Genomic DNA, 26,630 nt, shown 5'->3' with positions numbered 1-26,630 from the left:
TCTCTGAGACCAGCATTATCCTAATACCAGAACCGGATAAAGACATCACAAGAAAGGAAAACTACAGAACAATATCACTCGAGCATAGGTACAAAAACCCTCCGTAAAATATGAGGAAATTGAATTCAGTATACTTACATGCATGCTAATACTTCAGAAAAGAGTAAACAACAGAAAAGTAAACTAAAGTATTTAAAAAGTTACACAGGGCAGGAAAGAACAGGTTAGAGGGAACAGGGATAGACACTAGCTTTCTCTAAATATATCTTTGTAGTTTGACTTCGGAAATGAAAATAATCACACAAAGTAAAACTAAATCTTTTAAAATCTATCTCTAAAAGTCAAAAGTCGTGAAACAAGTGAGCTTAACTTTTTATCCAACTGGTAGTACAATCACAGAACTTAAAACCAGTAAACTGACTGTACATCCTAGTGGAATATATCTTAAGGACAAAAAGAACTACAAAAATAATTTTTTAACTGGTAATCATATTGTTGTAGTGTTGCTATTTTATTGAGATTATTGTGTATGTAATGTGGAACAAGGCTGCTGAGCACTGGGATGTTTCATGTGGGAGAAAAAGATACTGAGGTAAGAGCATTGAGGTTAGTAAAAACCCTCTGTTATTGTTCAGTTGCTAAATTGCGTGCAATTCTTTGTGACCCCGTGGACTGTAGCCCACCAGGCTCCCCTATCCATGGGGATTTCCAGGCAAGAATACTGGAGTGGGTTGCCATTTTCTTCTCTAGGGGATCTTCCAAGATCAGAGGTCAAACCGGTGTCTCCTGTGTTAGCAGGTAAATTCTTTACCACTGAGCTACCAGGGAAGCCCAAAAAACCCTGTAATCCTAGATATAATAGCATAAACTCATGATGTATTTTCTTTTTGAAAGAGAAAAATACATATTTTCACAGAAAACATTTAGAAATGTCCACTGAAAACATCTAGAAACAATCTAGCAGTCATGAGCACATCTAGTGTCAAACTGAATTAGTAAGTATCACTTCTTAGTAAAAAGAACCAAGGATCCTTGGATGATTCCAAGTCTGGAACAGGAACTAGTCAAGACAACCCACAAATATCTTGTGGTTCTGGGAAACAAGGAAACCGATAAAAGTCTACTTTTTGTTGCTGTTTAGCTGCTAAGTAGTGTCTGACTCTTTGTGACCCCATGGACTGTAGCCTGCCAGATTCCTCTGTCTTGCCTGGGATTTTCAGGCAAGAATACTAGGGTCACATCAAAAGACTCAGAAGCTCACTTGAAGAGGTTCCCATTAGAAACAGGTGGGACAGTTTCAGGATCAATGAGAATAACAAACAGAAGTAACTGAGGCATTCAAAATTTAAAAATACATTATTTAATAATAATACTTTTTTTTTAAAAGTCACCATGGAAGCATGACAGGGGAACAAGTCATTTCAAAACCTGAGAAATACAAGGGAAGCATCGAGCAGTAACTGTGCCCCTCTTAGACTCACTGCACCAAGAGGGGACCAACTAGTGGATGAGGGGGAGTTTTCCTTTTAGAACTACTCTAGTAAATGGCATCTGGTCCCATCACTTCATGGCAAATAGATGGGGAAAAAGTGAAAACAGTGATAGATTTTATTTTCTTGGGCTCCAAAATCACTGCAGACAGTGGCTGCAGCCATGACACTTGGAAGAAAAGCTCCTTGGAAGAAAAGCTATGACAAATCTAGACAGCATATTAAAAAGCAGAGACATCACTTTGCTGACAAAAGTCTGTCTAGTCAAAGCTATAGTTTTTCCAGTAGTCATGTATGGATGTGATAGTTGGACCATAAAGAAGGCTGAATGCCGAAGAATTGATGCTTTCAAACTGTGGTGCTAGAGAAGATTCTTGAGAGTCCCTTGGACAGCAAGGAGATCAAACCAGTCAATCCTAAAGGAAATAAACCCTAAATATTCATTGGAAGGACTGATGCTGAAGCTCCAATTCTTTGGCCACCTGATATGAAGAGCTGACTCACTGGAAAAGACCCTGATGCTGAGAAAGATTGAGGGCAGAAGGAGAAGGGGGCAACAGAGGATGAGATGGTTGGGCAGCATCACCGACTCAATGGACATGATGAGTCTGAGCAAGCTCCGGGAGATCGTTAAGGAGAGGGAAACCTGGTGTGCTGCAGTCCATGCAGTCTCAAAGAGTCAGACACAGCTTAGCCACTGAACAACAAGAATAAAGTAAATGAAGAAGAAATGTGAACTTATAATACCAATTTTGCAACCCACAGTGAATTGAAACAGCTGGTCAATGATCATCCAGGGCTGCTAACTTCACAGAAAAAGGGAAACATGAGGTATTAGGTCCCTCCTGATGGAAAAGCACACTGCCTCCCTTGAAGCAGTCTTTCTCACCCCCTCCCCAAAAGAATCTGATGAAGCTTCTAGATCTAATTACTAATTTACAGGAAATAAGGGCAGATAAACATAACACTATGAGAATGCAATTACTAAAATCCAGACTATGGGAAACTGAACAAAACCAAAAATGTAAAAATAAATCAAACATCTACTTCCAAATTAAAAAACCCTTATGGAGAAGGAAATGGCAACCTAGTAGTCTTGCCTGGGAAATTCCATGGATAGAGGAGCCTGGTGGGCTACTGTCCATGGGGGCTCAAGAGTCACACACGACTTAGTGATGGAAACAACAACAACAAAAGCTAACACAACATTGTAAAGCCAGCCTACTGCAATAAAAACAGTAATGGATTTAAAAAACCCTTAGTACAGCTTTAACAAGATACATATAAACAAGTTGAAAAGCGATTTCATGAGTATTGGTGAAATTCCCAAGAAAATGTTGGGGAAAAGGAAAAGATGTCTGTTGATGTGCTAGAAATGAAGACATGTAATGTAATGAGGGGGTAAAATGATCATAATCATTATTTGAAAGTGAGATAATTAATTCTGGGAAACCCAGGAAAGAAAACAAAACTATTAGGAAAAACAAATAATTCAATAGATATATGTTTAAAAAATTAATACGTAAGAATCAGAGAAATGAAAATTAAAACCACAATGAGGTACCATCTCACGCCAGTCAGAATGGCTGCTATCAAAAAGTCTAGAAACAATAAATGCTGGAAAGGGTGTCGAGAAAAGGGAACCCTCTTACACTATTGGTGGGAATGAAAACGAGTACAGCCACTATAGAGAACAGTGTGGAGATTCATTAAAAACTGGAAATAGAGCTCCCATACAACCCAGCAATCCCACTCCTGGGCATACACACCGAGGAAACCAGAACTAAACCAGAACTGAAAGAGACACATGCACCCCAATGTTCATCGCAGCACTGTTTATAATAGCCAGGACATGGAAGCAACCTAGATGTCCATCGGCAGACAAATGGATAAGGAAGTTGTGGTACATATACACCATGGAATATTACTCAGCTATTAAAAAGAATGCATTTGAATCAGTTCTAATGAGGTGGATGAAACTGGAGCCTATTATACAGAGTGAAATAAGTCAGAAAGAAAAACACCAATACAGTATATTAATGCATATATATGGAATTTAGAAAGATGGTAACGATGACCCTTTATGAGAGACAGAAAAAGAGACACAGATGTAAAGAACAGACTTTTGAACTCTGTGGGAGAAGGCAAGTATGGACTGCTTTGAGAGAAGAGCATTGAAACATGTATATTGCCATATGTGAGACAGATCGCCAGTTCGGGTTCCATGCATGAGACATGGTAGGGTGCTCGGGGCTGGTGCACTGTGATGACCCTGAGCAATGGGATGGGCAGGGAGGTGGGAGGGGGGTTCAGGATGGGGGACACATGTACACCCATGGCTGATTGATGTCAATATATGGCAAAAACCACTACAATATTGTAATTAGCCTCCAATTAAAATAAGCAAATTTTAAAAATATGTAAGAATCAACTGTTTTCCTGGAAACTATCACTGACGGGCCCCACCCAGCCTACTGTCTGTTTTTGCAAATAAAGTTTAACTGGAACACAGCCAGGCTTATTAGTTCACATACTGTCTGTGGCTATTTTTATGCTACAATGACAAAGTTGAGTAATTGTGTCAGAGTCCAAATGCGAGGTTTGCCAACTTCTGCTATAGATAAATAATAATTAAGAGTAATAAAGTGGAAAAAAAGAATCTTGTTTGCAATACAAACAATATAAGATATCTAGGAATAAGCTTTAAAATATGTGTAAAAGCAAACCCCACAACTGTACAGATAAGACATAAAAGGAGACATAAATAAATGGTATTATATATCTCATCCACCTAATGCAAAGAGCCAACTCATTGGAAAAGGCCCTGATGCTGGGAAAGATTGAAGGCAAAAGGAAAAGGGGTTGGCAGAGGATGAGATGGTTAGATAACATCACCGACACAATGAACATGAATTTGAGCAAACTCCAGGAGATAGTGGAGGACAGAGGAAACTGGCGTGCGGCAGTCCCTGGGGTCGCAAAGGGTCAGACATGACTTAGCTACTGAACAACAACAACCTTAGTAGAAAACTAAAGCAAAACTTATCTGTCAAGGAACCACCCTGGCGGGTCCAGTGGCTAAGATTCTGCACTCCCGGTGCAAGGGGCCTGGGTTCAATCCCTGGTCAGAGAACTGAATCCCACCTGCCTCAGTTGACAGTTCTCATGTTGAGAATTCACATGCTGCAACTAAAAAAAAAAAAAAAAAGTATCATGCATGCCACAACAATGATGCAGCACAGCCAAATAAATAAATAAATATTAAAAGAAAAAAAACTGTCCATACCCTTCAGCCAAAGATCACCAGGAATACATCTGTACTTATTACTTTTGCACTGTGGGGTATCTCGGTAAGAGGGTGTTAGGAAGGCTTTCTGCCTTTTCATACTGCTGAAACTGAAGCTCCAATACTTTGGCCACCTGATGTGAACAGCTGACTCATTGAAAAAGACCCTCATGCTGGGAAAGACTGAGGGCAGGAGCAGAAGGGGGCGACAGAGGATGAGATGGTTGAATGGCATCACCGACTCAGTGGACATGAGTTTGAGCAAACTCCAGGAGATACTGAAGGACAGGGAAGCCTGGTGTGTTGCAGTCCATGCAGTTGTAAAGAGCAGGACACGACTTAGCAACTGAAAAACAACAGGATTTCTAGGATTTGGACTTGTGTTCTAGGGAATCTGAGAGAGCGTTTAAAGAAGGGGGACTTTTCTATGGATTGGATGCCTTCAGAGAGTGGGAGTATTTCTACGATGGGATATGTTAACAACATTAACTATATGGAAGCTAACACTATAATTGGTAAAGTAGCAACAGTCACTATGCTATCCAAGATAGAAGAATGTTCATTATTTGTGTTTTGGACAATATTTGTGTTTTTGTCAGTGTTCAGGTGAGTACGGAATGATCTTGCTTTTGTTTTCATCACTCACATCACAGAGTGACCTTGTCAGATATTCTATGAAATTGTTCCTGTTCAGCAAAACACCAAAGCCAGATCCTGGAAGTCTGAGGATGTTTTTCGCTTTCTCAAATCTATAAATTAAATGCAATTTCAATCTTAATCATCAGTTTTGTATGAGTTCGTTTTATGAGAGTACTTGTCAAAATCTAAGTTGGCTATCTGGACACATTAATATTAGAGAAGAGTTAGTAGCTCAGTTGGTAAAGCATCTGCCTGCAATGCAGGAAACCCGGGTTCGATCCCTGGGTCAGGAAGATCCCCTGAGGAAGAGAATGGCAACCCACTCCAGTACTCTTGCCTGGAGCATTCCATGGAGAGAGGAGCCTGGTGGGCCACAGTCCTTGGGATCGCAAAGAGTCGGACACGACTGTGCGACTAACTTAAAGAAATTAACAAAGAGAGTACTGTTAAAACTAGGCCTGAAAAGAAAAGGCAGATACATTGCATATTTGACTAAAAAATAAATAAAAGTCTTCTCTGTAATAAAAATGACCAATATACAGGTTTGGAAGACAAACTCGGATAAAATACCTTCACATGTGAAGGAGTCCCTTCTTTGTGGTGTGTGTAGTTAAACATACATACACCACAAACAAAACACATTGTACTAATCAATGTAAAAAGTGTACTCTTAGACATCGTTTTAATTTTTTACAATAAGAATGTATTTCTTGGGGTGGGGGTGGGGGGGGGATTTCAAGGAAAAAACCCTGGGACTGGAACGCTGGGAGGCAGGATTGCAGAGGCGCCTAAGAGAAGAACTACGCTTCCCACGAGGCTCTGCGCTGACCGCCCCCGACAGGCTCCGCGCGCTTTACGCGCCAGCTTCGGCCTTAGCCTGCGAGCTGCGGAGTCGCGACGGACTATGGAGAACAGCTACGAGGAAAGCATCGACAAACGCCGCGTTCACCTGCGCCCTGATACACTGCGCGACCCCGCCCCTGTCTCGCTGCACCTTCTGCCCTGCGAGGTCCCGGTTAACCGGCCCACCCCGGTGGGGTGCTTCTTCACCCCAGCCATCCGCCTGGGTCCCGACGGTGAGCGCTCGCGGCCGGACTACGGCTCCCGGCAGCCCCTGCGCCGGCATCGCGCTCTCCTCCGCGAGGAGCGGCGCAAGTCCTCCTGGGGATCGTGGTCCACCGGAGGCGGCGGGAGGACCGCTACCGGGCTTGCTTCCTTAGGCCTGGATCAGACCCTCACGGAGGCTCTCCCTGCGCCTGCCTCCTCCAGGACTGGAAGCGTCGTTTCGGGGGCGTAGTCTACGTGGCGAGGAGGTGGTGGTGCCGCCCGGCTTCGTGGGATATGTGATGACAGAAGAGAAGGCAGAGATGTTGGTGGGGAAGCAGAGTGACCACGAGCGAGAACAGCAGGAACTGGTGGAACCCCCAGAGGCGCTGGAGCGGGACTTCGTGAGCACTGGGGGATAGGGTTGGAAGGGAGCGGGGGTGGGAACCGCAACCTCGATGCTGAGCCGGGACCCCTTCCCGTCCCCAGGACCGCTTTATGGGAGCCACAGCCAGTTTCAGCAGCTTCACCGTGTGGGGCCTGGAATCTATCCCTGGTCCGGATGCCAAACTGCGTGGGGCCCTAAGCTGGCCCAGCCTCGCTGCAGCGGTGAGTAGATGGATGGGCCCTCTCCCTTGCAGGCTTTAGCACCGCGCCCCGCCCCACCCTCGCTGGAGTGAATCTAGGGGCTTTGGGGCTGGGGCGAATAACGCGGCAGATGGAGACCTGGTCTGACTGGAGAATTAGACTGGGTAGGGGCAGCATGGTTTCCCCAGCACTCTTCTCTGGCCTTCTAGAAGGGCTATGATTCTGAATATCTGGACCACCCAGTCACTACACTGCAGAAATCCAACAGCAGAGGTGATTCCTTTTGCAGATTCACGCACAGGTACCCGAAGACTGAGAACCAGAGCTTGACATTGAAAGCCACCGAACCCCTCACCCCAATAAACCTCCTCTTCAGTGTGAAGCCAGAGTCCTTCACCCAATAAAGGAGCTTTTCACAGAATCTGTGAGTCTGCCAGCACTGCCCCTTCTCCCACAAGAACCTTCCATACCTCTGACCTCTAGAAACAATTTATTGCCAGGGGGCAATGGGGCAGAAGAGGCCAGAATTTTGCAGCCAGTACCCACCACAACCCAGCTCCTACTTTACAAAAGAAGTTTGTACAGCTGCCAGTCCCCTGTACAAGGCACCCCCACCCCCCATCTTACTATACACAGCTGCCTGGCTCCCTCTGGTCCCTGGTTCACAGTAGGCCTGGGCCTGCTGCCAGCTGACCGTGGAGTTGACGTGAGCCCTGAGCTCGCCTTGGTGCTGGGCACCAGCCGGCCTTGACCAGGCCCGTCCTCTCCTTTTGGAGTGGTCCTCAGCCCTGTCTCCCTTGGGGTGCCTCCTGGAGACCCCAGTGGGGGCGGGATGGCTGCCAGCTTCAGTTCTGCTGCCTTTGCCGGCATTCCCAGGGCAGTGTCCGGTCACCACTTTCCCCTCTTGCTCCAGTCCTTGGGAGTGAAGTGCAGACACTTGGAGTCGATCCGAAGAAGCCGTTTGAGCATAGCCCGTTCGTGCCCATCCACGATGTCCTCCGACAGGGTGAGGATATACTGGCCCTGGACAGGAGATGGGGCAAGGCAGGTCAGCCCACATGGGGCCTGCACTCAGCATCCCTGCACACACCTGTCTCCCCTTGCCTGCCTCCCTACCTTGTAGTAGTTGATGAGGTTGAGGTACTGTAGAGTGGATATGACATCCTCCTTCTTGATGCTGGTAATTTCACTGATCTCACTGTGGGAGGGCAAAGATCAGATCCCCTGGGGGCCTCCATCTCTGCCCCAGGCCCCAGTAGCCCGAGGAGTGAAAAAGCCCGGGAACAAAAGGTCATGCCATGCACCCCCAGGTAGGCAGGGCCAGGCTCACTTGATGGTGATCTGTGGCCTCTCCCCGCTCTCTGACTTCAACCCCATCAAGATCTCCAGGATGGTCTGGGACCAGTAGCTTCGGTAGGACAGGAGGCCAAGGTCCGAGAGGGGCTTCTCAGGGGTCCCCGTTTTCCCTTCCACTTTGGAGAGTTCGTAGCCTAAAGCAATGGAGCAGGAGGGGGTGGATAAAAAATCACAGTATTGTGCCACTAGTGTCTTAAGAACGCAGGCGACCAGGTAGACTGCATGGTCCCGCCCTGGGCCTGCCACGTGGTGGTTCTGTGGTCTGGGTATGTGGCTTATCTGTTCAGTGCCTTAGTTTCCTCATAAAGGACTAGCATGCCTACTCTTTAGCTGTGTGCTGAAGCTACGATCAACCAGGAGCCAGCAAGGGCTTACAGGTGGGATGGGGAAGTGCAGAGAATGGCTTGTGGAAAGAAAGTGCCTCCAGTTTTCCTTGGTCCTGCCAGACTCTGTCTGGGTATGTGAGCAGAGAAGTGGGCCAGGCCCCCCTCTGCTTCAGGCCAGGGGCTGCTCAGATTCTCAGTCACAACAGTCCCCCAGCTGTGAGCGGAGAAGCATCAGCGGCTCTAAGACCAGGCTGGGTGTCTGGGAGGAAGTAAGGCGAGTGATGCCAAAGCACTTCCCAGTCAGAGAAGGCTGTTCCTCAGCAGTAACTGCCTTTGCCGGGGCTCCTTCCCTCCCAGTTCGGCTGCTCCGCCCTCCTTACCCTAGTTACGCTAGGTACTGGTAGGTGGTTCTCGGTGAGACCCTCAGGCCCTGCAAAACCCTGAGTGGCTTCACGCCTGTTGGACAGTCTTCATTTTTCCCATCAGGGCCCTGAGATGTCTCCACTATTTCTAGAAGCCCTTCTTCACCCTCAGTCATCACAAGCCTTGTGTTGGAGTGTAGCCTTTCTGCTTTCCCCTTGATACATCTTTATTAGCCAGTCTGACCCTCTTGCCCAGCCTCCTGTGATTTCCACCAAACAGCCTGGTGGGGAAGACAGAGGCCTCTGCTTCGGAGGCAGGAAGCAGGAAAGAGAGAAGGGGCACACTGGCACTCCCACCCAGCTTTGCTGGGCGGGCACGCAGAGTCCTGACCAATCAACTGGAGGCCACACTTGCCGCCTCAGTGGCAGGGACTCCCGGCCCCTCCCAGTGAACACCCCCCACCCCCCCACCCCCCTGCCCTCAGGAGCTGCCTGGACTGGTGCTTCTGGTATCCTGTCTGCTCCCGCCAGGCACAATGAGCGCATCTCCTTGGTGGCCCCACACACATCCCGTCTCTACTGGGTCTGAGCTCCAAGGCTTAAGCTGAGTTTCCTAAGCATCCTCCTGCTCTGCCAGACAGAGGGCTTCCTGAAGATGTGACCCCATCTTGGCATCTTTCTACCAATAGAACTCAAGGTGCCCCGTGATCAAGTCAGGCCTCATGTCTTCGTCAGGAAGCCAAGGCTCCCTCCTCATCTCCCAGGTCAGAGTGTGGTTATTCCAAGGGTGCAGTGAATGGTGAGATGAACAGAATGAGGGGAGGAGGCTGGGCAGTGGAGGGGGCCTTGGAGGCCAATGCGGAGTTCACATTTGACGAGGGGCAGAGGCCAGATCCCCTGTGAGTCATGTTGATGTGACATCCACTGTCCACAAGGCTCAGGCAACAAGTGGGGAAATGAGCCACAGATCCTTGCCCAGGAACGTGTACAACTGCACAGGACCAGACAGCTGAGCAGGAGTGGCTCACTCGGCTTCTGCCCATGGCCCTGGGCAGGGGCTGATGAGTCAGACTTGGGAGCAGCTGAGTGGTGCTCAGCACCGTGGCCAAGGAACTACGAGGGACTGAGAGCCTAGCGCAGACAAGCAGGGCAGTCACCCCAGAACGGAGAGAACCCTGGGAGGGTCCCACCTTTATTTCTGGCCAGTTCCCATGGTGACTGGGCTGCAAGGCCACGGCTGGGAACACAGCAGCCCTGTCTGTCTGTGTGTGCAGCCCCCTGGGGCCTGGGCCAGCCTGCTACCGCCCCGGCCCCTGGCCAGCAGCCTGAGTACTCACTGAACTCGATCAGCAGCTTGCCGTAGCCCCGGCGCTGGTAGGGGGGCAGGGTCAGGATGCAGGCCACGTTGTAGTCTTCCGTGGACTCCTTTTCCTGGAAAAGATGGGCCAGAGTGAGCGTGAGGGGAGGGACCCAGCTCAGGGCAGGACTGAGGAGCCGCCTGCAGAAGCGCTCACCTTGGAGAAGTAGCCCACTATATGGAAGCCCTTGCAGTCATACTCTGTCATGACGTAGAAGAGGAAAGGGTCTGTGTCATAGTATAACGTCTTGTGGTCGAGGAAACACTTAGCCAGAAGACACAGGTTTTGGGAGTAGCTCTGCGAAAGACAAGGTCTGTCACCACCTCGCGTGGCTCTCCTGGAGCGTGGCCGTCAGGCTGGGGTCAGCCTGGAGCTTCTTTGTCCCCCAGGCTGAAAGGGGATAAGCCTTCTTCCCTGGTGCCTTCTTCCCTGGCACCCATCCCTGGGCCAGGCTGTCCCTAGGCACGGGCCCTTCTTAGTGTCCAGCAGTCCCTGTTCCAGCTGTGATGGTATTCAAGCACCCACCTCCTGGTGAGCTGGGCAGGTTTGCCCCTACTCCCCGCACCTCCACCTAACTGGCCTGGAAGGCCTCCACTGCCCTCTGCACAGTTACCAGTCAACAAACTGATGTGTGCCCCCACAGGAAGACTGACCAAGGCTTATGAGAAAAGCTCTGCCTGTGTGACAGTCTCAGGAGTTCGGCTGTCAAAAAGCCACAGTACTCTCTTGCCCAGTCACACCTCCTGAAAACACATCTGCTCGTCTACAACACAGGTGAAGAAGTCTGGGGTCTCTCAAGGACTGCCCCAGTAAAATTCATCTTGGTACTGTACTCCATGCTCACAACTCTCCTGCATTTCACCGGAGGCTTTTTAAGCACCTGCTAGGCATGGCCACTTGGATACCCAAGCCCGCACCTAACACAGTTAACAGTGATTAAAGCAGCATCTTTCTCTTAAGCTCCCCCAGCACCCAAGCCAGAGCTCTCTCCTGCCAGTCAGTGATTGGCCCTCCCTCCCCGCCCTCCTGGCCCCAGGGATGGAGGCCTTTCGCTCTTAAAGGTCCTTGCAGGCTATTCCCTTCTCCCTCCCCACAGGGAGACTAAGGCAGGTGTGAGGCCCCAGACCTGTAGTGTCCCCTTTTCCCAGCTGACCCCAATCCCACCACCTGAACTCTGTCCTTGTAACAGCCTTCCCTCATTCTGTCTGTGCTCCAGCCCGAAGGACAGCGCTTCGAGGCTCACTATCTACCCAGGCACACCTCTTTTTATTGACTTTCACAGACATTGCATTTTTTTTTCTTAACAAAGGTTTGTGGCAACCCTGCCTTGAGTTTATCAGTGCCATTTTTCCAATAGCATTTGCTCACATCACATCTCTGTCACCTTTTCATAATTCTTGCAATAATATTCCAAACCTTTTCATTATTGTATTTGTTACAATTATCAGTGATTCTGGATGTTACCACTGTAATTTTTTTTTAGATACTGTTATTACACACTTAATAGACTGTGGCACAGCATAAATGTAACTTTTATATAGTCTGGGCAACCAGTAAATCTTGTGTGACTGCTTTATTTTGATGTTCACCTTATCACGGTGGTCTGGAACTGAACCTGCAGGGTCTCTGGGTCTCTGACCACCTGCAGTGGTCTCAGGCTACACCCACTCCTAAGAACCCACTGCTGGGGGTTCCTGTACCCACCCTACCCTTGTGGCAAGGTTCAGAGGTTACCTCCTCTGTGAAGCCTAGCTGATCACCCCAAGATCTTGACAGCCCACTTTTCTCATGAAACATGTCACACTGGGATCCAAACTGCTACTGGCCTGTTTGTTTTCCCCTGTGAGCTCTGAGAGAGCAGAGATTTTGTCAAACTCCTGGTCACTCTGTCTACCAGCACCCGAGATCTGTTAGCTGTAACAGTGTCCTCCTGAGCTGAAGAAGCTGCTCACTCGACTCCCCCAGACTCCCAGCACCAAAGTCTTCCTGCTGCCTCTCAGCCACTGACCTTGTTCTTACGTCCATCGATCTCAAAGAAGGAGATGGTACCCTTGCGGTATATCTCGTTGCCTGGAGGATGTCGCAGGTCACACTTGGTCTGAGGAAGAGAGGAGAATCAGGCACAGGGGCTGAGGTGAAGGGTGGGCTGCTAGGAGGGTGACCCCTGGGACTCCTCATACCAAGTGACGCTGCAGACACTTGAGGCTTCGGCCATACTTGAGACAGAACTCGCAGAGGTAGAGGACGGGCAGCGCGGTGAGCTCCTGAGGGTACGGGGAGAAGTACCACGGCTTGAGGCGGTGCCGGCCCAGCTCGATGCACTCAATGTTCTTCATCCGGGTGACGATGTCGTCGTGGCTCCGGTCAGATACCAGGCTCCCAGTCATGCGAGGAGCAGACGGGATTCCATCTGAGCTGTCCTGGGAGTCCTGCCCAAGGCCCATGAAAGATACCAGGTTACAGAAGACAACTCAAGCAGCACACTCTACAGCTCACAGCCCTTCCACAGGTTTCCTTGTCCAAACCTAACAGCAACCCTCCTAGGGGAGGTGTAATCCCCACTTGCCAACTGAAGAAACCCAGACTTGGGTGATTTTCACCTGGAAGGTGAAAAAGATCACCTAGTGCCAGATCTGAATCAGTTCCACCTCACTCCTAATTCCAACACCATTTCTGCCCAGTACCCCTTGTTCATTTTTAAAGTAGTCATTAAACTCCGTGTCCTCCTTATGTCCCCTTCGTTTCACCCAGCTTCCCTCCTCCCCAGACCTACCTCATCAGTGCCCAAGCAATTCGACTTCCGCTTCCGCCCGGGCTGAGCTGCCACTGCCCTCCGGGCTGATCCATTCTGCAAATGATAGGGGAAGGACAGAAGGGGTGGCTGTGAGGTAAGCCCAAAAGGGGCTACCAGAGGGTAGGAGGGCAGAAGAGATGGCTTGGGGGACTCACCTGGGGGAAAACTGAGGCCGGGGCTGTCTCGCTGGGCACTGGAGTTGCTGGTGAAACCACCTCCACCTTCCGTTTCTGCAGAGAGAAACCAGGACAGGTGGGTCAGAAGGTAGAGAAGGTGGGACCTGAGAGGAAAGCAAGGTCCCTGGAATTGCTGAGGGTACCGTTGAGCGGTGGTTGGGCTGCAGGCAGGAGCTGGAGGAGAGCGGCTGGTCGGGCTCGCCACCGGGAATGGCCTCCCGCTCCTTGGGCAGGTTGAAGCGGAGTGTGATCTGAACCGGGATTGGCAAGGTCTTCCCGCTGGCCTGGGCGGAGGCCGGCTGTAGAGATAGGTCCAGGGTCTTCCTCTGGGGCTGGGATGGTGGTGGGATGGGGAAGGGGAGTAGGGCCCCCTCGGCACAGAGTGATCAAACCCCACCCTCTGCCCTCTCAAGGACACAGGTACAGTCACTGGACTCTGGAAGCTACATCTGCAGTTTGGCCCCCATCCTTTACAAGCTGAAGCCAGGGTGGGAGGGCACAGCCTCTTGCCTATCTGTGAGCCACTGAGGCCAAGAGATTTGAAAAGTAGGCAGGAGAGAAGAGGTGAAGCAGGGGACCTACTCACCACCTCTCTCTCTGGTGAGCCGGGTCGGGACCCAGGAAGTCCGTTCTTGGTGGGGGTCTTGGCCTCTTTCTTGGGGAACTGGATCTTCTTCAGGTCCAGCCGCTCATGGGTCACCCATTCATCCAGGCGTTTGTTGACTGCAGCAGTGGGGATGGCTCAGGAAGGAGTGCCAGAGGCTGCCCCCCAACCCTCCAGCCCCACCTCATCCCGGCCCAGAACTCACAATCAATGTAATGGACGTAGAAAAGCTTCCGGCCACTGATGTCCTTCACGCTCAGAATCTCAGCGAGTGCTGTGGGAACAGCAAAGGCAAGGGCCTTAGAAGGGCCAGGCCATGAAGCTCCACCCTCCTACCACCTGAACTCCATCACCAGGCCCGAACCCTAAAGCCCCAGCACTTGGAAATGCTCTCTCAAGCCCCGGTTAGTCACCAAGTGCCATCCCCTCTTCAAGCCCTGCCCTGTCCAGCTCTTAAGGCTAAAAGCCACGCCCCTCCTGAATATCTGCGCCCCGCCCGCTCCAGGATTCTAGAGGCCCCACCCCCTCCCCGGGGTTCTGTTGACTCTCCCCCCGCCTCTCGCCCTCAGGTTCCTTAGCCCCGCCCCCCGACGTCACTCACGCCACTCATCTTCGTTGTCCTGGTTCCGCCGCAGCACGGGCAGGCGGCAGCCCTCGATTATCTCCCCCTGGGGAGACAGCGCGGCGCCAGGGTCGGCTACTGGGGGGCCTCGGGCTCTACCCACCTCCCCTGGCTCCCTCCGCCCCGCCCCGGGCACCGGACTCACCACCTCCGCCATCTTCCCTCCCTCCACTGCCACTTCCGGCCCCTCTGGGAGCCGTCACTTCCGGGACTAAGCACGTTGTAGGCCCGGTCTTCCCCGAAGCGGCTTTACGAGTAGGTTCTTAAGAGACACCGCCGCCCAGCTTGCTGACGGAGCCGGCCAGTTTGGTTGGCGGGGGCATAGGGTGTTTTAAAGCTCAGGTCAGGTCCTGGGTGGAATCCCCACAACATGTGCAACGATTGGAGGAAAACTGAGTCCGTCACGTGACGCTCACCGGGTGCGACGCCGGTCACGTGGGACTGGTGTTTTTACCTAGAGGGCGGCCGTTTGGGCGTCTCCTAGTGGCGTCAAGGCTGCGTCGCGGGGAGTGAACGTGCGTGCTCGGCTCGGGGGTTGAGGGGCGGGTCTCGAGAAGTGGGCGCCAGGACCCCTGCAAGTTGTGGACTTTCTTAGGGTTGGGGACTCACGGAAGAAGGTTTTTGGTTGTTTGTTTTTTATATTAGGTTGCTAATTATATGAGTTGTTATTGTTCAGACGTCTAAGGCGTGTCGACTCTTTGTGACCCCCGTCAACTGCCAGGCTCCTGTGTCTTTCCATATCTCCCGGAGTTTGCGTAAATTCATGTCCGTTGAGTCAGAGATGCTATCCAACCATTTCATCCTCTGCCCTCCCCTTTTCTTGCCCTCAGACTTTCCCAGCGTCAGTGTCTTTTCTTCGCATCAGGTGGCTAAAGTATTGGCGTTTTCCTGTTCGGGGGGAGTCCTTCCCATGAATAATGAGAGTTGATTTATTTTAGGATTGATTAATATGTTATTCCTTCATACATTCAACAACTGTTTAATAATCTGCTACCGTGCCCCAGGCATTTATCTAGGAGCCTGGGATACATCAATGAATAAAATAACTTGCAGCTCCTGGAACTTGAATTCTTGGAGGCTGAGGGAAAAGAGGGGTGTGGATCACAAACAGTACATATATTTTTAAAATAAATTATCTAGTCTATTAAAGAACGAGAAGTGTCTTGGGAAACAAGCAACAATGAAACACAAGGTGCAGGGAATGAATAGGTAAGCAAACTATGGCCTACAGGTCAGATCCAACCCTATTCTAGTTTTTCTGCACTCAGTGGGCAAAGAATGGTCTTTATACTCTTTTTAAAGCTTGGGGAGACATAAATAGACTATTTCATGATACATGGAAATCATGAAATTCAAATTTCAGGGTCCATAAATAATGTTTTATTGAAACATAGCCACCATCTCATTCATTGACATTTTGTCTGTGACACCTTCCACGTTAAAGCTGAATGTCCACAAAGCCTAAAACATTTACTGTCTGGCCATTTACAAAAAATGTTTGCCAACCCATGCTTTATCTTCTATTGTGCTATCAAATGGGGCGTCCCTGGTGGCTCAGTGGTAAAGAATCTGGCTGCAATGCAGAAGACACGGGCTCAATCCCTGGGTGGGGAAGATCCCTTGCAGGAGGAAATGGCAACCCATTCCAGCATTCTTGCCTGGAGAAATCCATGGACAGAGGAGCCTGGTGGGATCACAAAGAGTTCCCCATGGGACCTGGAAGAGTTCAGGCAGGGCTGAGCAACTAACACATGTCAAATACAAAAATAGGTTCTTAATGTGTATGTTCTGTGACCCAACTTGTTCACTTAGTAACGTAAATCGAACACTTCTCACATTCTAGAGCACTATTTTAATGGTACATAGTGTTTTGTTGCTTATATGCACCTTATCTGCCACAACCAATTTCGTCTTGTTGAATATTCAAGTTCCAGATTTTCCATCTTACAAACAGTGCCACAGAGAGCGTCTTGATACATACAGCTTTTCACATATTCATCTCAACATGTTAACAATTTCAGTCTCTGCCCCCTTATCAAAGTCACCAGTGACCCCCATATTCTTCATCCAGTGGCCACTTCTCAGACCTTTTATCCGTGGCGTTTGGCATGGTTGGTTACTTCCTACCTTGAAACTCTCCTGTCCTGGTTTCTAGGATACCAGGCTTTCCTGATTTCTTTCCGGCTTTCCTATTGCTTCTTATCTCCTTAATGGGTTGCTCCTCTTGTTCGTGACCTCTAAACCTTCCCAGGCCCCAAGTTCGGTCCTGGACTCTACCTGTATATCCACAATCAGTCCCTTCATGATGCCCTAGAAGCTCATGGCTTTAAATACCACTCACATGCTGAGGTTTCTCAAATTTATACCTCTGTATTTAGCCACTTGGCTTACTCCCTTACCTTATTCAAGTCTTTGCTGAAATGTCACCTTCCCCTTTAAGTCACCTCTGACTTCCCCAGTTAAGTCTGCTCATCCCCCGCCACCTCATCTCCCGCCTCTGCTTCATTTTCCTTCATAGTATTCAGCTGTCAAATCATGTCTTTTCCTTATTCACTTGTTACTGTCTTCCCCTTACTAGAATGTAAGATCCATGAATACAGTGTTTATGTAGTTTTCTCAGTGCTATTTCCCCAGCCTCCATAGCGCCTGTCTCATAGTAGGTATTCAGCTAAACTGTCGAATGGATGAAGAATGGGGAGCCAGAGATGTGAACTGACATTTGCTGCCAAGAGTGATCAGTCTTGTAAGGTGAGAGAGAAACCTGGGACTCAGGGAAGACCATTCCAGGTGGGGGCCCAGGCAGGGGTCTCAGAGCATCTGATAAGTGACCCGCAGTTGAGAGGAGGGTAGCGTTGGCTGGAGAAAGGGGTTGGGACTGTTTCAGGCAGTGAGGACAGCAACAGCAGAGAGAAAAGAAACACTTGGTGATGGGACTTCCCTGGTGGCAGTGGTTAAGACTCTGCACTTCCACTGCAGGGGCCACTGGTCAGGGAACTAAAATCCCATGAGCCATGCGGCCTGGTCAGAATAAAAGAGTTGGTGAACAGGTCATCGGCCATTCACCAGTATTTGCTGAGCACCCACTGTGCGCCATCCCTGCAGGAGCAACTTGAACAAGTACAGATGAGTCCCCTGCTCTAGTGGGTCAGACGTGAGCAGCTGACAACCCAAAGCATAAGAGCCCCTTCGGACAGCGGTAAGTACTGTGACAGCGTGGGAACAGTGTGAGGAGCTGGCCAGCTGGGGCCTGTCTAGAAGCTGTCGCGCAGAATTCCTACCACAGAGAGTCAGACAGTGTCCCTTGCCAGCCACTTCCAGAGGGAATGTGTCCATCCATGTGGATCAGACATGCGTGGGCTTCAGGATGGTCTCATCTGGAGATGGTGAAGTCACCAGCAGTGTGGGTTCTGTTCCCGGTCTGGCCTCCTCACGGTTAGTCTCCTCCTACATTCAAGGTGGCCCCTTCTTACGGTTGCAGCACAGCTGCCCACGGTTCTAGAGCAGGGGTCCCCAATCTCTGAGCCAAGAACTGGTACCGGTTCATGGCCAGTTAGGAACTGGGCTGCTCAGGAGGTGAGTGGCAGGCAAGCCAGCGAAGCTTCCTCTACAGCTTCCCATTACTCTCATTTCTGCCTGAACAGTCCCCACCCCACCCACCCCACTCCCGGTCCTTGGATAAATTATCTTCCATGATACTGGTCCCTGGTGCCACAAAGGTTGAGGACCACTGCCCTACAGTGTCCAGGGCCTCATCGATGGAGAAAAGTTGTGGAAGGAAAGCCCTAGGATTGAACCATTTGGGGACATGTGCCTCTGCCGCAGCCAATCTCTGTGACCAGGAGAATTCTACTGGTGTACACAAACCAGGGCCCACCTGCAGGGGTAGGGTGGGGTGCAGTTCAGTGTATCCCGGGAGAGAGAACCTGGGTGGGGTTGGGGATGGGGGAGAGTGATGATCCAAGAATCAGAAAGCTGGCCAGTCCTGGCCTTTTATGGAACTTTTGTAAGGAAGTCAGGTTTTGCTTTAAGTGCAGTGGGAGTCAATGGGGAATTTAGAGCAAGAAGATTAAGTGTGGGATAGATAGAGAAGATGTGGTACATATGTACAATGGTTATTTAGGTTTTTTAGTGAAGTAGCTTAAGTCGTGTAAAACTCTTTGCAACCCCATGGACTGTAGCCTATTAGGCTCCTCTGTCCATGGGATTTTCCAGGCAAGAATACTGGAATGGGTTGCCATTTTCTTTTCCAGGGGATCCTCCTGACCCAGGGATTGAACCCAGGTCTTCTGTATTGCAGGCAGACTCTTTATTGTCTGAGCCACAGTACTCTAGAGGTTAGGACAATGGAATATTACTCAGCCATTAAAAAGAATGAAATAATGCCATTTACAGCAACATGGATGGGCCTAGAGATTATCATACTGATGAAGTCAGAGAAAGAGAATTATGGTATGATATCACTTGTATGCGGGGCTTTCCAGGTGGCACTAGTGGTAAAGAACCCACTTGCCAAATAATGCAGGAGATATAAGAGACGTGGGTTCGATCTGTAGGTGGGGAGGATCCCCTGGAAGAGGGCGTGGCAACCCACTCCAATATTCTTGCCTGAAAAATCTCATGGACAGAGGAGCCTGGTGGGCTACAGTTCATAGGGTCGCAAAGAGTCAGACACAACTGAAGCAACTTCATATGCAGCACACACACTTGTGTGCAGAATCTAAAAAGAAATTATACAGATGAGCTTATTTACCAAACAGAAACAGACTCACAGACTTGGAGAATGAACCAATGGTTGCCATGGGGGAAGAGTCGGGGGAAAGGATAGTTAGGGAGTTCAGGAGTGATACATACACATGTATGTAAAATGGATAACCAACAAGGACCCATTGCAGAGCACAGGGAACTCTGCTCAATGTTATGTAACAACCCAAATGGGGAAAGAATTTGAAAAAGAGGAGATGCGTGTATTTGTGTAGCTGAGTCATTTTGCTGTCCACCTGAAATTAACACAGTATTGTTAGTCAACTGTACTCCAACATAAAAAGTTAAAAACAAAGAAAGAACATAATGTATCTGACTAAAGGTTCAAAAGATGCCTGAGGAAATGATACTTCTGGGAACAGGATATGGGTAGCAGCCTGAGTGTAGCTAGAAGGTTCTTTCTGCTACGGGGCAAGGACTGACGGTGGCTGCAGACTAAGGTATGGCCAACAGTGTGGTGAGAAAGAAGGTCTGGCAGGCACAAGAAAGCAGGGGCTGGCAGCCCTCCTGGGCCCCAGATCTCTGGACGCCTCGGATCCTGAAGAAGGAGAACCCTTATTCTATAGTCTCTTTGGAAGAGAGGAACACAGACATCTGTTTTCCAAATGCATGTACTGTGGTTGTGCTTATAAGATCCAGACCCATCGAAATGCTGGCTGAATTCAAAGTGGGGGTAAAAAACATTTCCTCTAAACTGCACTAATGATGTGTGAGAGATTGTTTTTTAATTAATTTATTTTTTAATTGAAGGGTAATTGTTTGACAGAATTTTGTTGTCTTCTGTCTTACAATCTTGAGAGCTGGAGATGTTTCTTCTGGGTAAGAGCTCTCTGGCTCATGTGTTTTCCAGCACAGAGTTATCATAGCAGGTGGGCTGGGATCCGGCTCATGGCCTTTGTGGAACGTTCCCTGTCAGTGTCATGGAAGCAATGACTGGTTCCCGGGAAAGACTCCAAGGCAGGAAGGGGCCGGGAAGCTGAGCCCTAGTGGGCTCAGAGGCTCGCTCATTGAGGAAAATGGGCTTGAGATCTCAGGGGATCTAAAGGAAAATAAGTACACGAGACAAAACTCAAGTATTCAGAATGACACCTTTTTGACCCAGGGAAGGCTTAAAAAAAAAGAAATCCTTGAACACAATTCATTTTCCTTAGCTCTGGTTTTCAGAGGGGGCTTTTTAAAAAGTACATTTGCTGGGACACCCATTAAAATAATTTTCTTTAAAAGGTTGCCATGAGCTGTACTTTTGGGAGTAGGAAAGGTGAATGGTGGGGATGGGGCGAGGAACAAGGGCAGCAGGGGCCCGTCATGGAAGCTGGTTTGCGGCCGTGGGAGAGGAGGTGTTATAACATAAATCGTATCCTACCGGCCAGGGGACTTACTGAAGTGCGTGAGGAGTGGCTGCCAGTGTTGTTCTAGGTTGACAAGGTGTTCATTTCTCAGTAGGTTGGAACTTTAAAAATAAGAAATTGGGATCTCCTCAGTGGTCCAGTAGTTAGGACTCTGCCCTCAGTACTGATGGCCTGGATTCAGTCCCCGGGCTGCGCAGACAAAAAAATAAATGAAAAAAAAAATTATTTAAGCATTAAGGCAAAGAAACAAAAACAAAAACGTAGGGGTAAAGGCTGCCTTCCAGGGGTTCCTAGGCTGCTGGCTGGGTCTGGGACTCCTCAGTGTGGATGGCAGCAAGGGTAGGAAAATAACCAGCTGGGCTAGGCAGTTGACTGGTCATCCCAGACTTCCAGGGCGCCTTCTGCAAAGGTGGGGGTGGGAGAAAGTCAAGCTGTGTAGGGGCCAAGGAAATGGAAGCAGCACGTTTGAGTTTGTATGAAAGATAATGTTTGAAAGGAAAAAAAAAATTTTAATATGAGTTTTCTTTTTTCAGGGGTGAAGTTTTATTAATAAATTTTGGAATTTTTATACATGTTTCTATTCTTTTTTTTTTAAGGAGAGTTATTAGAGGGGAACCAGAGGGGGCTGCATGGATGAGAAAGGGCCTTTCTTTAAGACAGGTGTCAGGACTTGCCTGGTGGCACAGTGGATGGGAATCCACCTGCCAATGCATAGTAGTTCGACACAGGTTCGATTCCTGGCCTGGGAAGATTCCACTAAAGGCTGTGTGCCACCACTACTGAACCCGTGTGCTGCAACTACTGAAGCTTGTGTGCCTAAAGCCCACGTGAAAGTCACGCAGTCATGTCCGACTCTTTGTGACCCCATGGACTATAGAGTCCCTGAAATTCTCCAGGCCAGAATACCACAGTGGGTAGCTGTTCCCTTCTCCAGGGGATCTTCCCAACCCAGGGATCAAACCCATCATTGCAGGCGGACTGGCAGATTCTTTACCAACTGAGCCACAAGGGAAGCCCAAGAATACTGGAGTGGGTAGCCTATCCCTTCTCCAGTGGATCTTCCCAACCCAGGAATCAAACCAGAGTCTCCTGCATTGCAGGCAGATTCTTTACCAACTTTACCAACTGAGCTACCAGGGAAGCCCACATTCCCCAGCAAAAGAAGCCGTTACAGTGGGAAACCTGTGCACGGCAATGAAAAGTAGCCGCGCTCACCCAGCTAGAGAGAGTGGCATGGGCAGCAACAAAGACCCTGCACAACTCAAAATAAGTAAATTATATAGAAAAAGAGACGAGACGTGCATCCATTATAAATAACAAGAAACAAAAGAATAAGCTTCAAATAAACTGGAGTTCTTACCTCCCTGGAGGTGGAACAGCTCCAAGACTGGTCAACTCTTGACTCAAAAATGGCACCTTCACACACCTGCTCAGCGTGTTGGTTTTGTGTCCAAGAGGATTCCCCTTAGGGCGGCCCAGTGCTCGCTGCAGTCACTGGGCCACATGCTCTAATTTCACACCTCCTGTCTCCAGGGGGAATGACGCCTTTGTACTTCTCAGGAAATTTGTGTTTTGCTAAATCCTGAGAAGGGCTGACTTCACGGGTATGAGACCAGTGCCACCAGGGCCCAGAGCTTAGAAGGGCCCTGCACTCAGGTTAATGCTCTGTCATTGACATCTTGAAAATTCTTAATAATTTTTGAACATAGGGCCCCGCATTTTCATTTTGTACCAGGCCCCACAAATTTCATGGCTGGACTTGATTCTGAAAAAAAAAAAAAAAATCAGGAAAAAAAAAGGTATTATAACTCTCCCTCAACAGTTAAGGCTTAGCGATTCTGCTTCAGAAGAACTCACCAATGTCAGGTAAGCAAAAAAGCAGAAATAGGGCTATGAAAGCGAGAAGTCATCATGATGAAGTCAGTCTTGCTTCTTGTGTTAATAGCTGTTAACCATATGTGAGTCATGGTTCGTGGTCCTAGCTAATAACAGTGAGTCATTTTTTGTTAAGTTATGGTAAAATACACATCACATAAAATTTACCATTTTAACCATTTTTGAATGTGCGGTTTAGTGACATTGTCATTCACTTTGTTGTGCAACCGTCTCCACTACCCATCTCCAAATCTCTTCACCATCCCCAACATAAACTCTGTATCCACTAAACACTAACTCCCCAATGCCCCCTTCCCAGACCCTGATAGCCCACTTTTCAGCTTTCTCTAAGAATCTCACTGCTTTATGTGCCTCATACAATGAGATCATAGAATATCTGTCCTTTTGCATACGGGCTTGGCCTTCCTAGGTGGCGCTCAGTTCAGTTCAGTTCAGTCGCTCAGTCGTGTCCGATTCTTTGCGACCCCGTGGACTGCAGCACCCCAGCCCTCCCTGTCTACCAACTCCCAGAGTTTACTCAAACTCATGTCCATTGAGTCGGTGATGCCATCCAACCATCTCGTCCTCTGTCTTCCCCTTCTCCTCCCTCCTTCAATCTTTCCCAGCACCAGGGTCTTTTCAAATGAATCAGTTCTTCGCATCAGGTGGCCAAAGTGTTGGAGTTTCAGCTTCAGCATCAGTCTTCCAATGAATATTCAGGACTGATTTCCTTTAGGATGGACTGGTTGAATCTCCTTGCAGTTGGACTGCAAGGAGGTGGCGCTAGTGGTAAAGAATTCTCCTGCCAGTGCAGGGGACACAGAGACATGGGTTAGATCCCTGGGTTGGGAAGATCCTCTGAGGGAGGAAATGGCAACCCACTCTAGTATTCTTGCCTGGAAAATTCCATGGACAGAGGAGCCTGGAGTTGCAAAGAGTCGAAAACAATGGAACACACACACACACACACACACACACACGCGCGCGCGCTATTTTACTTAGAATAATGCTTTTTAAGATTTGCCCATGTTGTAGCATGTATTGGAATTTCATTCCTTTTTAAGACTGAACAATTTTCCATATGAATGAGTCATGCTGGCAACTAAAATATAAATGAATAAATTTATAGGCTTGCATTCTTTATACAAATTTTGTGAATAGCGTTCAAGAAATAACACCTTTTGGAAGTAAAATAAGTTCTTAATTTGGTCATTTCACCAAGGGATTTTGTGTAGTTCTGCTAATCCTACTGGAAGACTCAAATATTAACATTATTCAAATACTACCCAACAGTGTTCACAGTAGTCTAGTATTTTAAATATTCATGGTAGGCTACAGTTCTTTGTGACTACTTTAAGATGAGAGAGAGAGAGGAAAAAAAAAAAAAAAGATGTGGATGTTATGTTATACTCCAACAGGAAACCAGAAACTGATCTGAGTTAACTGTATTGATTTCAACAGCAAAGTGAAAATCAGGACGAGTAGACAAAATATTTTCCTGATTAAGGAAGTGAGCTTTTACAAAGGAATGTGTATTCCCTAGTTGAAGATGCTTGTGGACGCCCGTTTAACAATTTGACCAAATTCGATGCAAAATGAAAGAAAAAATTTTTACATCTGGAATATTTGTTATGAAACAGTTATCAAGACTATCAGATAGGGCAATGAATACTTTGTATATTTTACCTTTTCATTTTAAGAATGGTAATTCTAAAAGTTCAATATTTCCAGTATTATTTCTCAATCATTGGCTTATAATTTGCATTTAATGTGTTTCTTTCCTTTCTTTTATTCTTTTCTTTTTTCTATCATCAGAGGTCTGAATCAGGTAGAGATTATTTTTACTTGTCATTGACATAGTCTTATGATACATTGTTTCATAATAATGAATGTTTGAATTATTATTATATCTTTCTTTACAGAAGCCTCAGAAACTTTTAGTACATAAGTTCATTTTTATTTATTTATTTATTTTTATTTTTTTCAGTCATTTTTATTTTAAAACATATAAAGTATTGAGAAAAATACTGTAAAGAATAACTTATGGTTTTAGCAGGATCCTCCATGGGGAAAGGGAGGAGAGAGAGAGGGAAGGAGGTAGAGAGACCCACTCTCTAGAGCTGGAGACGCAGTAAGGACTGTTGCCTTTCAAACCACGTCCTGGACTCTCTCCTTTCCCCCATCAAGCTCTCTCTTAGGCCACTCCCTGTTCTTTCTGTCTCCCCCTCCATCATGCTTTCTCAGATCAGACTCCTCTTCCTTCAGGAAGACCTCCGGACCTCATAGCCCCGGTTACTTGTCAACCAGTGACATCTACTTCCCTCCTGGCTTCCTCAAACTCAGACTTCATGGGACCAGGGGCTGTTTCTGCATCATCCATCCCTATTTTCCCAGAGCCAGCCAGGTGCCCGCACAAGAGACTCTCAGTGACCATTTCCTGGAGGAGTGAATCTGATCCTGACATCCCCCTCAGGTTAGGTGCTGTACCCAGTTAACAGGTGAACCATGAAGGCTGAGAAATCTGAGGATTCAACCAAGCCACGGAGCCAAGCATTAGCAGAGACGTCATTCAAACACAGGCCCTTCCTTCCAATCCACTATCCAAACCCTTGGCAGCCTGGCTCCAGGAAATTCAGAGCCAGTGGGGCAGAGACCCTGGGACCCAGATCTCCCACCTCAGCAGAGAGACTGGGGGCATGATCTAAGTGGATACAGCAGCACTGGCTGGTGAGCAGGAGATCCTGAAGTGTGCCATCTTAAAATTTATCTGAAATTTTCTTATTCTACTTCGGCAGAGTAGACTTTCATTGTTGTTGTCAGGTAGCTTTAATTGGTTGGTGCTTACTCTATTTGTTCGAATAAACACACTTTGGCAGGTCAGGTGGTCTTCTGAGCTGTAGGTTAACTTGAGCTCTGCCTAGAACACTCTCCTGAAGATGGAGAGCTTGTGAAGGCTTTTCAAAAAAAAATTTTTTTTACCATGTCCCACCACTTGCAGTATCTTAGTTCTCCAGCTGGGAATCAAACCTGTACCCACCCTACAGTGGTAGCAGAGTCTTAACTACCGGACTGTCAGGGAAGCTGCTCAAAATCTTTATTTCACATGAAATAAACTTTTTTTTTTTATTAAAAAGATTTCTATTCTCTGATTAGACACAAACATTATAAAGTCCTGTTTATCTCCTGCAGTATCACCATCCTTTATTGGCCACATACAAAGTAACTAGCAGAGAGAAAGGCCCACACTTCTACATCAGTTTCAGGGATTTGGGCTTGAAGGGTATGAAGAGAGTGCTAGGGGAAATGGGCCTCTGGTCAGGCTGAGCAATCTTCTTCAAGATGGCACCTGCCTTCCATTCTACATGTCGCCAGCAGAGGGGCCCTGTCTACATTCCATCTCTTTAGAAGAGTTTCTGTGTGGAAGCACTGGAGAGGTACTCCTTGCTCTATCACAGGGGTAATAATGGTCACATCTACAGGTGATGCCCATGCAGGTCGGGTAGCATATTCAGTTTGTGGTGAACATGCAAAAATCAATAGGTCTTATCCACAAAGAGCATGGTTAAATGTCCTCAATATCCCACTTATGCCTGCTGTTGTAAAAATGCAACATATCTAGAGGAGGTGCTGCTCTGCTCCTCTCCCTCCCCTCCATGTTCTTCTGTACACAGGGAAGGTCCCTCATTGCATATGCCTACAGCTCTGACAGAGACTTCCTTGGACCACAGGAGGGTATCCAGCCCATGCACAGGGAACGCTGGAAATGAACACCTTCAGAAGCTACTTCTCAGCCAGTAACTGATAGGAGAAGGAGGATAAACACCCAACTCCTTGCACCTAGGGTGCAATCACTCCAGTGGAGGGCAGATTTTTTAGTTTGAAAATTTTTTCAGATGCATCGCTTATCTAAAATTTTATGTAAACGCCTATATGATCTTTGATGGTTAATTTTATGTGTCATCTTGACTGAATCACAGGGCACCTAGATATTTGATGAAAC

The 26,630-nt window shown here is 48.1% G+C and overlaps 2 protein-coding genes across 5 annotated transcripts; one reads left to right on the top strand and one right to left on the bottom strand.

Annotated features, from left to right (window-relative positions):
• The first annotated feature begins 6,251 nt into the window (after window positions 1-6,251).
• On the top strand, window positions 6,252-7,468 carry RNASEH2C (ribonuclease H2 subunit C). Its single transcript, XM_020906464.2, has 4 exons — window positions 6,252-6,491; window positions 6,685-6,863; window positions 6,949-7,068; window positions 7,337-7,468. Exons 1-4 carry the CDS (start codon window positions 6,320-6,322, stop codon window positions 7,361-7,363), a joined length of 498 nt encoding a protein of 165 aa, XP_020762123.2. The 5' UTR covers window positions 6,252-6,319; the 3' UTR covers window positions 7,364-7,468.
• Window positions 7,469-7,520: 52 nt separating this feature from the next.
• Window positions 7,521-15,029, bottom strand: KAT5 (lysine acetyltransferase 5). Of its 4 annotated transcripts, XM_020906461.2 has the most exons (14): window positions 14,791-15,029; window positions 14,625-14,691; window positions 14,229-14,297; window positions 14,006-14,142; window positions 13,563-13,718; window positions 13,399-13,473; window positions 13,223-13,297; window positions 12,630-12,878; window positions 12,458-12,547; window positions 10,606-10,746; window positions 10,429-10,522; window positions 8,378-8,537; window positions 8,164-8,245; window positions 7,521-8,070 (listed from the first exon to the last, which is right to left on the bottom strand). In XM_020906461.2, the coding sequence occupies exons 1-14, from the start codon at window positions 14,800-14,802 to the stop codon at window positions 7,936-7,938; spliced, it is 1,542 nt and encodes a 513-aa protein (XP_020762120.1). In that variant the 5' UTR covers window positions 14,803-15,029; the 3' UTR covers window positions 7,521-7,935. The 4 variants fall into 4 exon arrangements, with proteins under 4 accessions (XP_020762120.1, XP_020762122.1, XP_020762119.1 ...); XM_020906463.2 differs by lacking the exon at window positions 13,563-13,718 and having other exon boundaries at window positions 14,791-15,027; XM_020906460.2 differs by having other exon boundaries at window positions 14,625-14,817.
• Between the last annotated feature and the right edge of the window lie 11,601 nt (window positions 15,030-26,630).

This window comes from Odocoileus virginianus, chromosome 28, assembly GCF_023699985.2.
Source record: "Odocoileus virginianus isolate 20LAN1187 ecotype Illinois chromosome 28, Ovbor_1.2, whole genome shotgun sequence".
Lineage (NCBI taxonomy): Eukaryota > Metazoa > Chordata > Mammalia > Artiodactyla > Cervidae > Odocoileus > Odocoileus virginianus.
This window is presented reverse-complemented; position numbering and strand designations above follow the sequence as displayed.

What these genes read in the sequence shown, in the direction of transcription:
- RNASEH2C (XM_020906464.2), top strand. Translation starts at nt 6,320, where the DNA reads ATGGAGAACAGCTACGAGGAAAGCATCGACAAACGCCGCGTTCACCTG. An exon ending in CATCCGCCTGGGTCCCGACG is followed by an intron (nt 6,492 to 6,684) that starts GTGAGCGCTCGC and finishes TGCCTCCTCCAG; the next exon opens with GACTGGAAGCGTCGTTTCGG. An exon ending in GGCCCAGCCTCGCTGCAGCG is followed by an intron (nt 7,069 to 7,336) that starts GTGAGTAGATGG and finishes TTCCTTTTGCAG; the next exon opens with ATTCACGCACAGGTACCCGA.
- KAT5 (XM_020906460.2), bottom strand. Translation starts at nt 14,802, where the DNA reads ATGGCGGAGGTGGTGAGTCCGGTGCCCGGGGCGGGGCGGAGGGAGCCA. An exon ending in TCGATGGACGTAAGAACAAG is followed by an intron (nt 10,747 to 12,457) that starts GTCAGTGGCTGA and finishes TGTCTTTCGCAG; the next exon opens with AGCTACTCCCAAAACCTGTG. An exon ending in AGGCCACAGATCACCATCAA is followed by an intron (nt 8,246 to 8,377) that starts GTGAGCCTGGCC and finishes GCCCTCCCACAG; the next exon opens with TGAGATCAGTGAAATTACCA.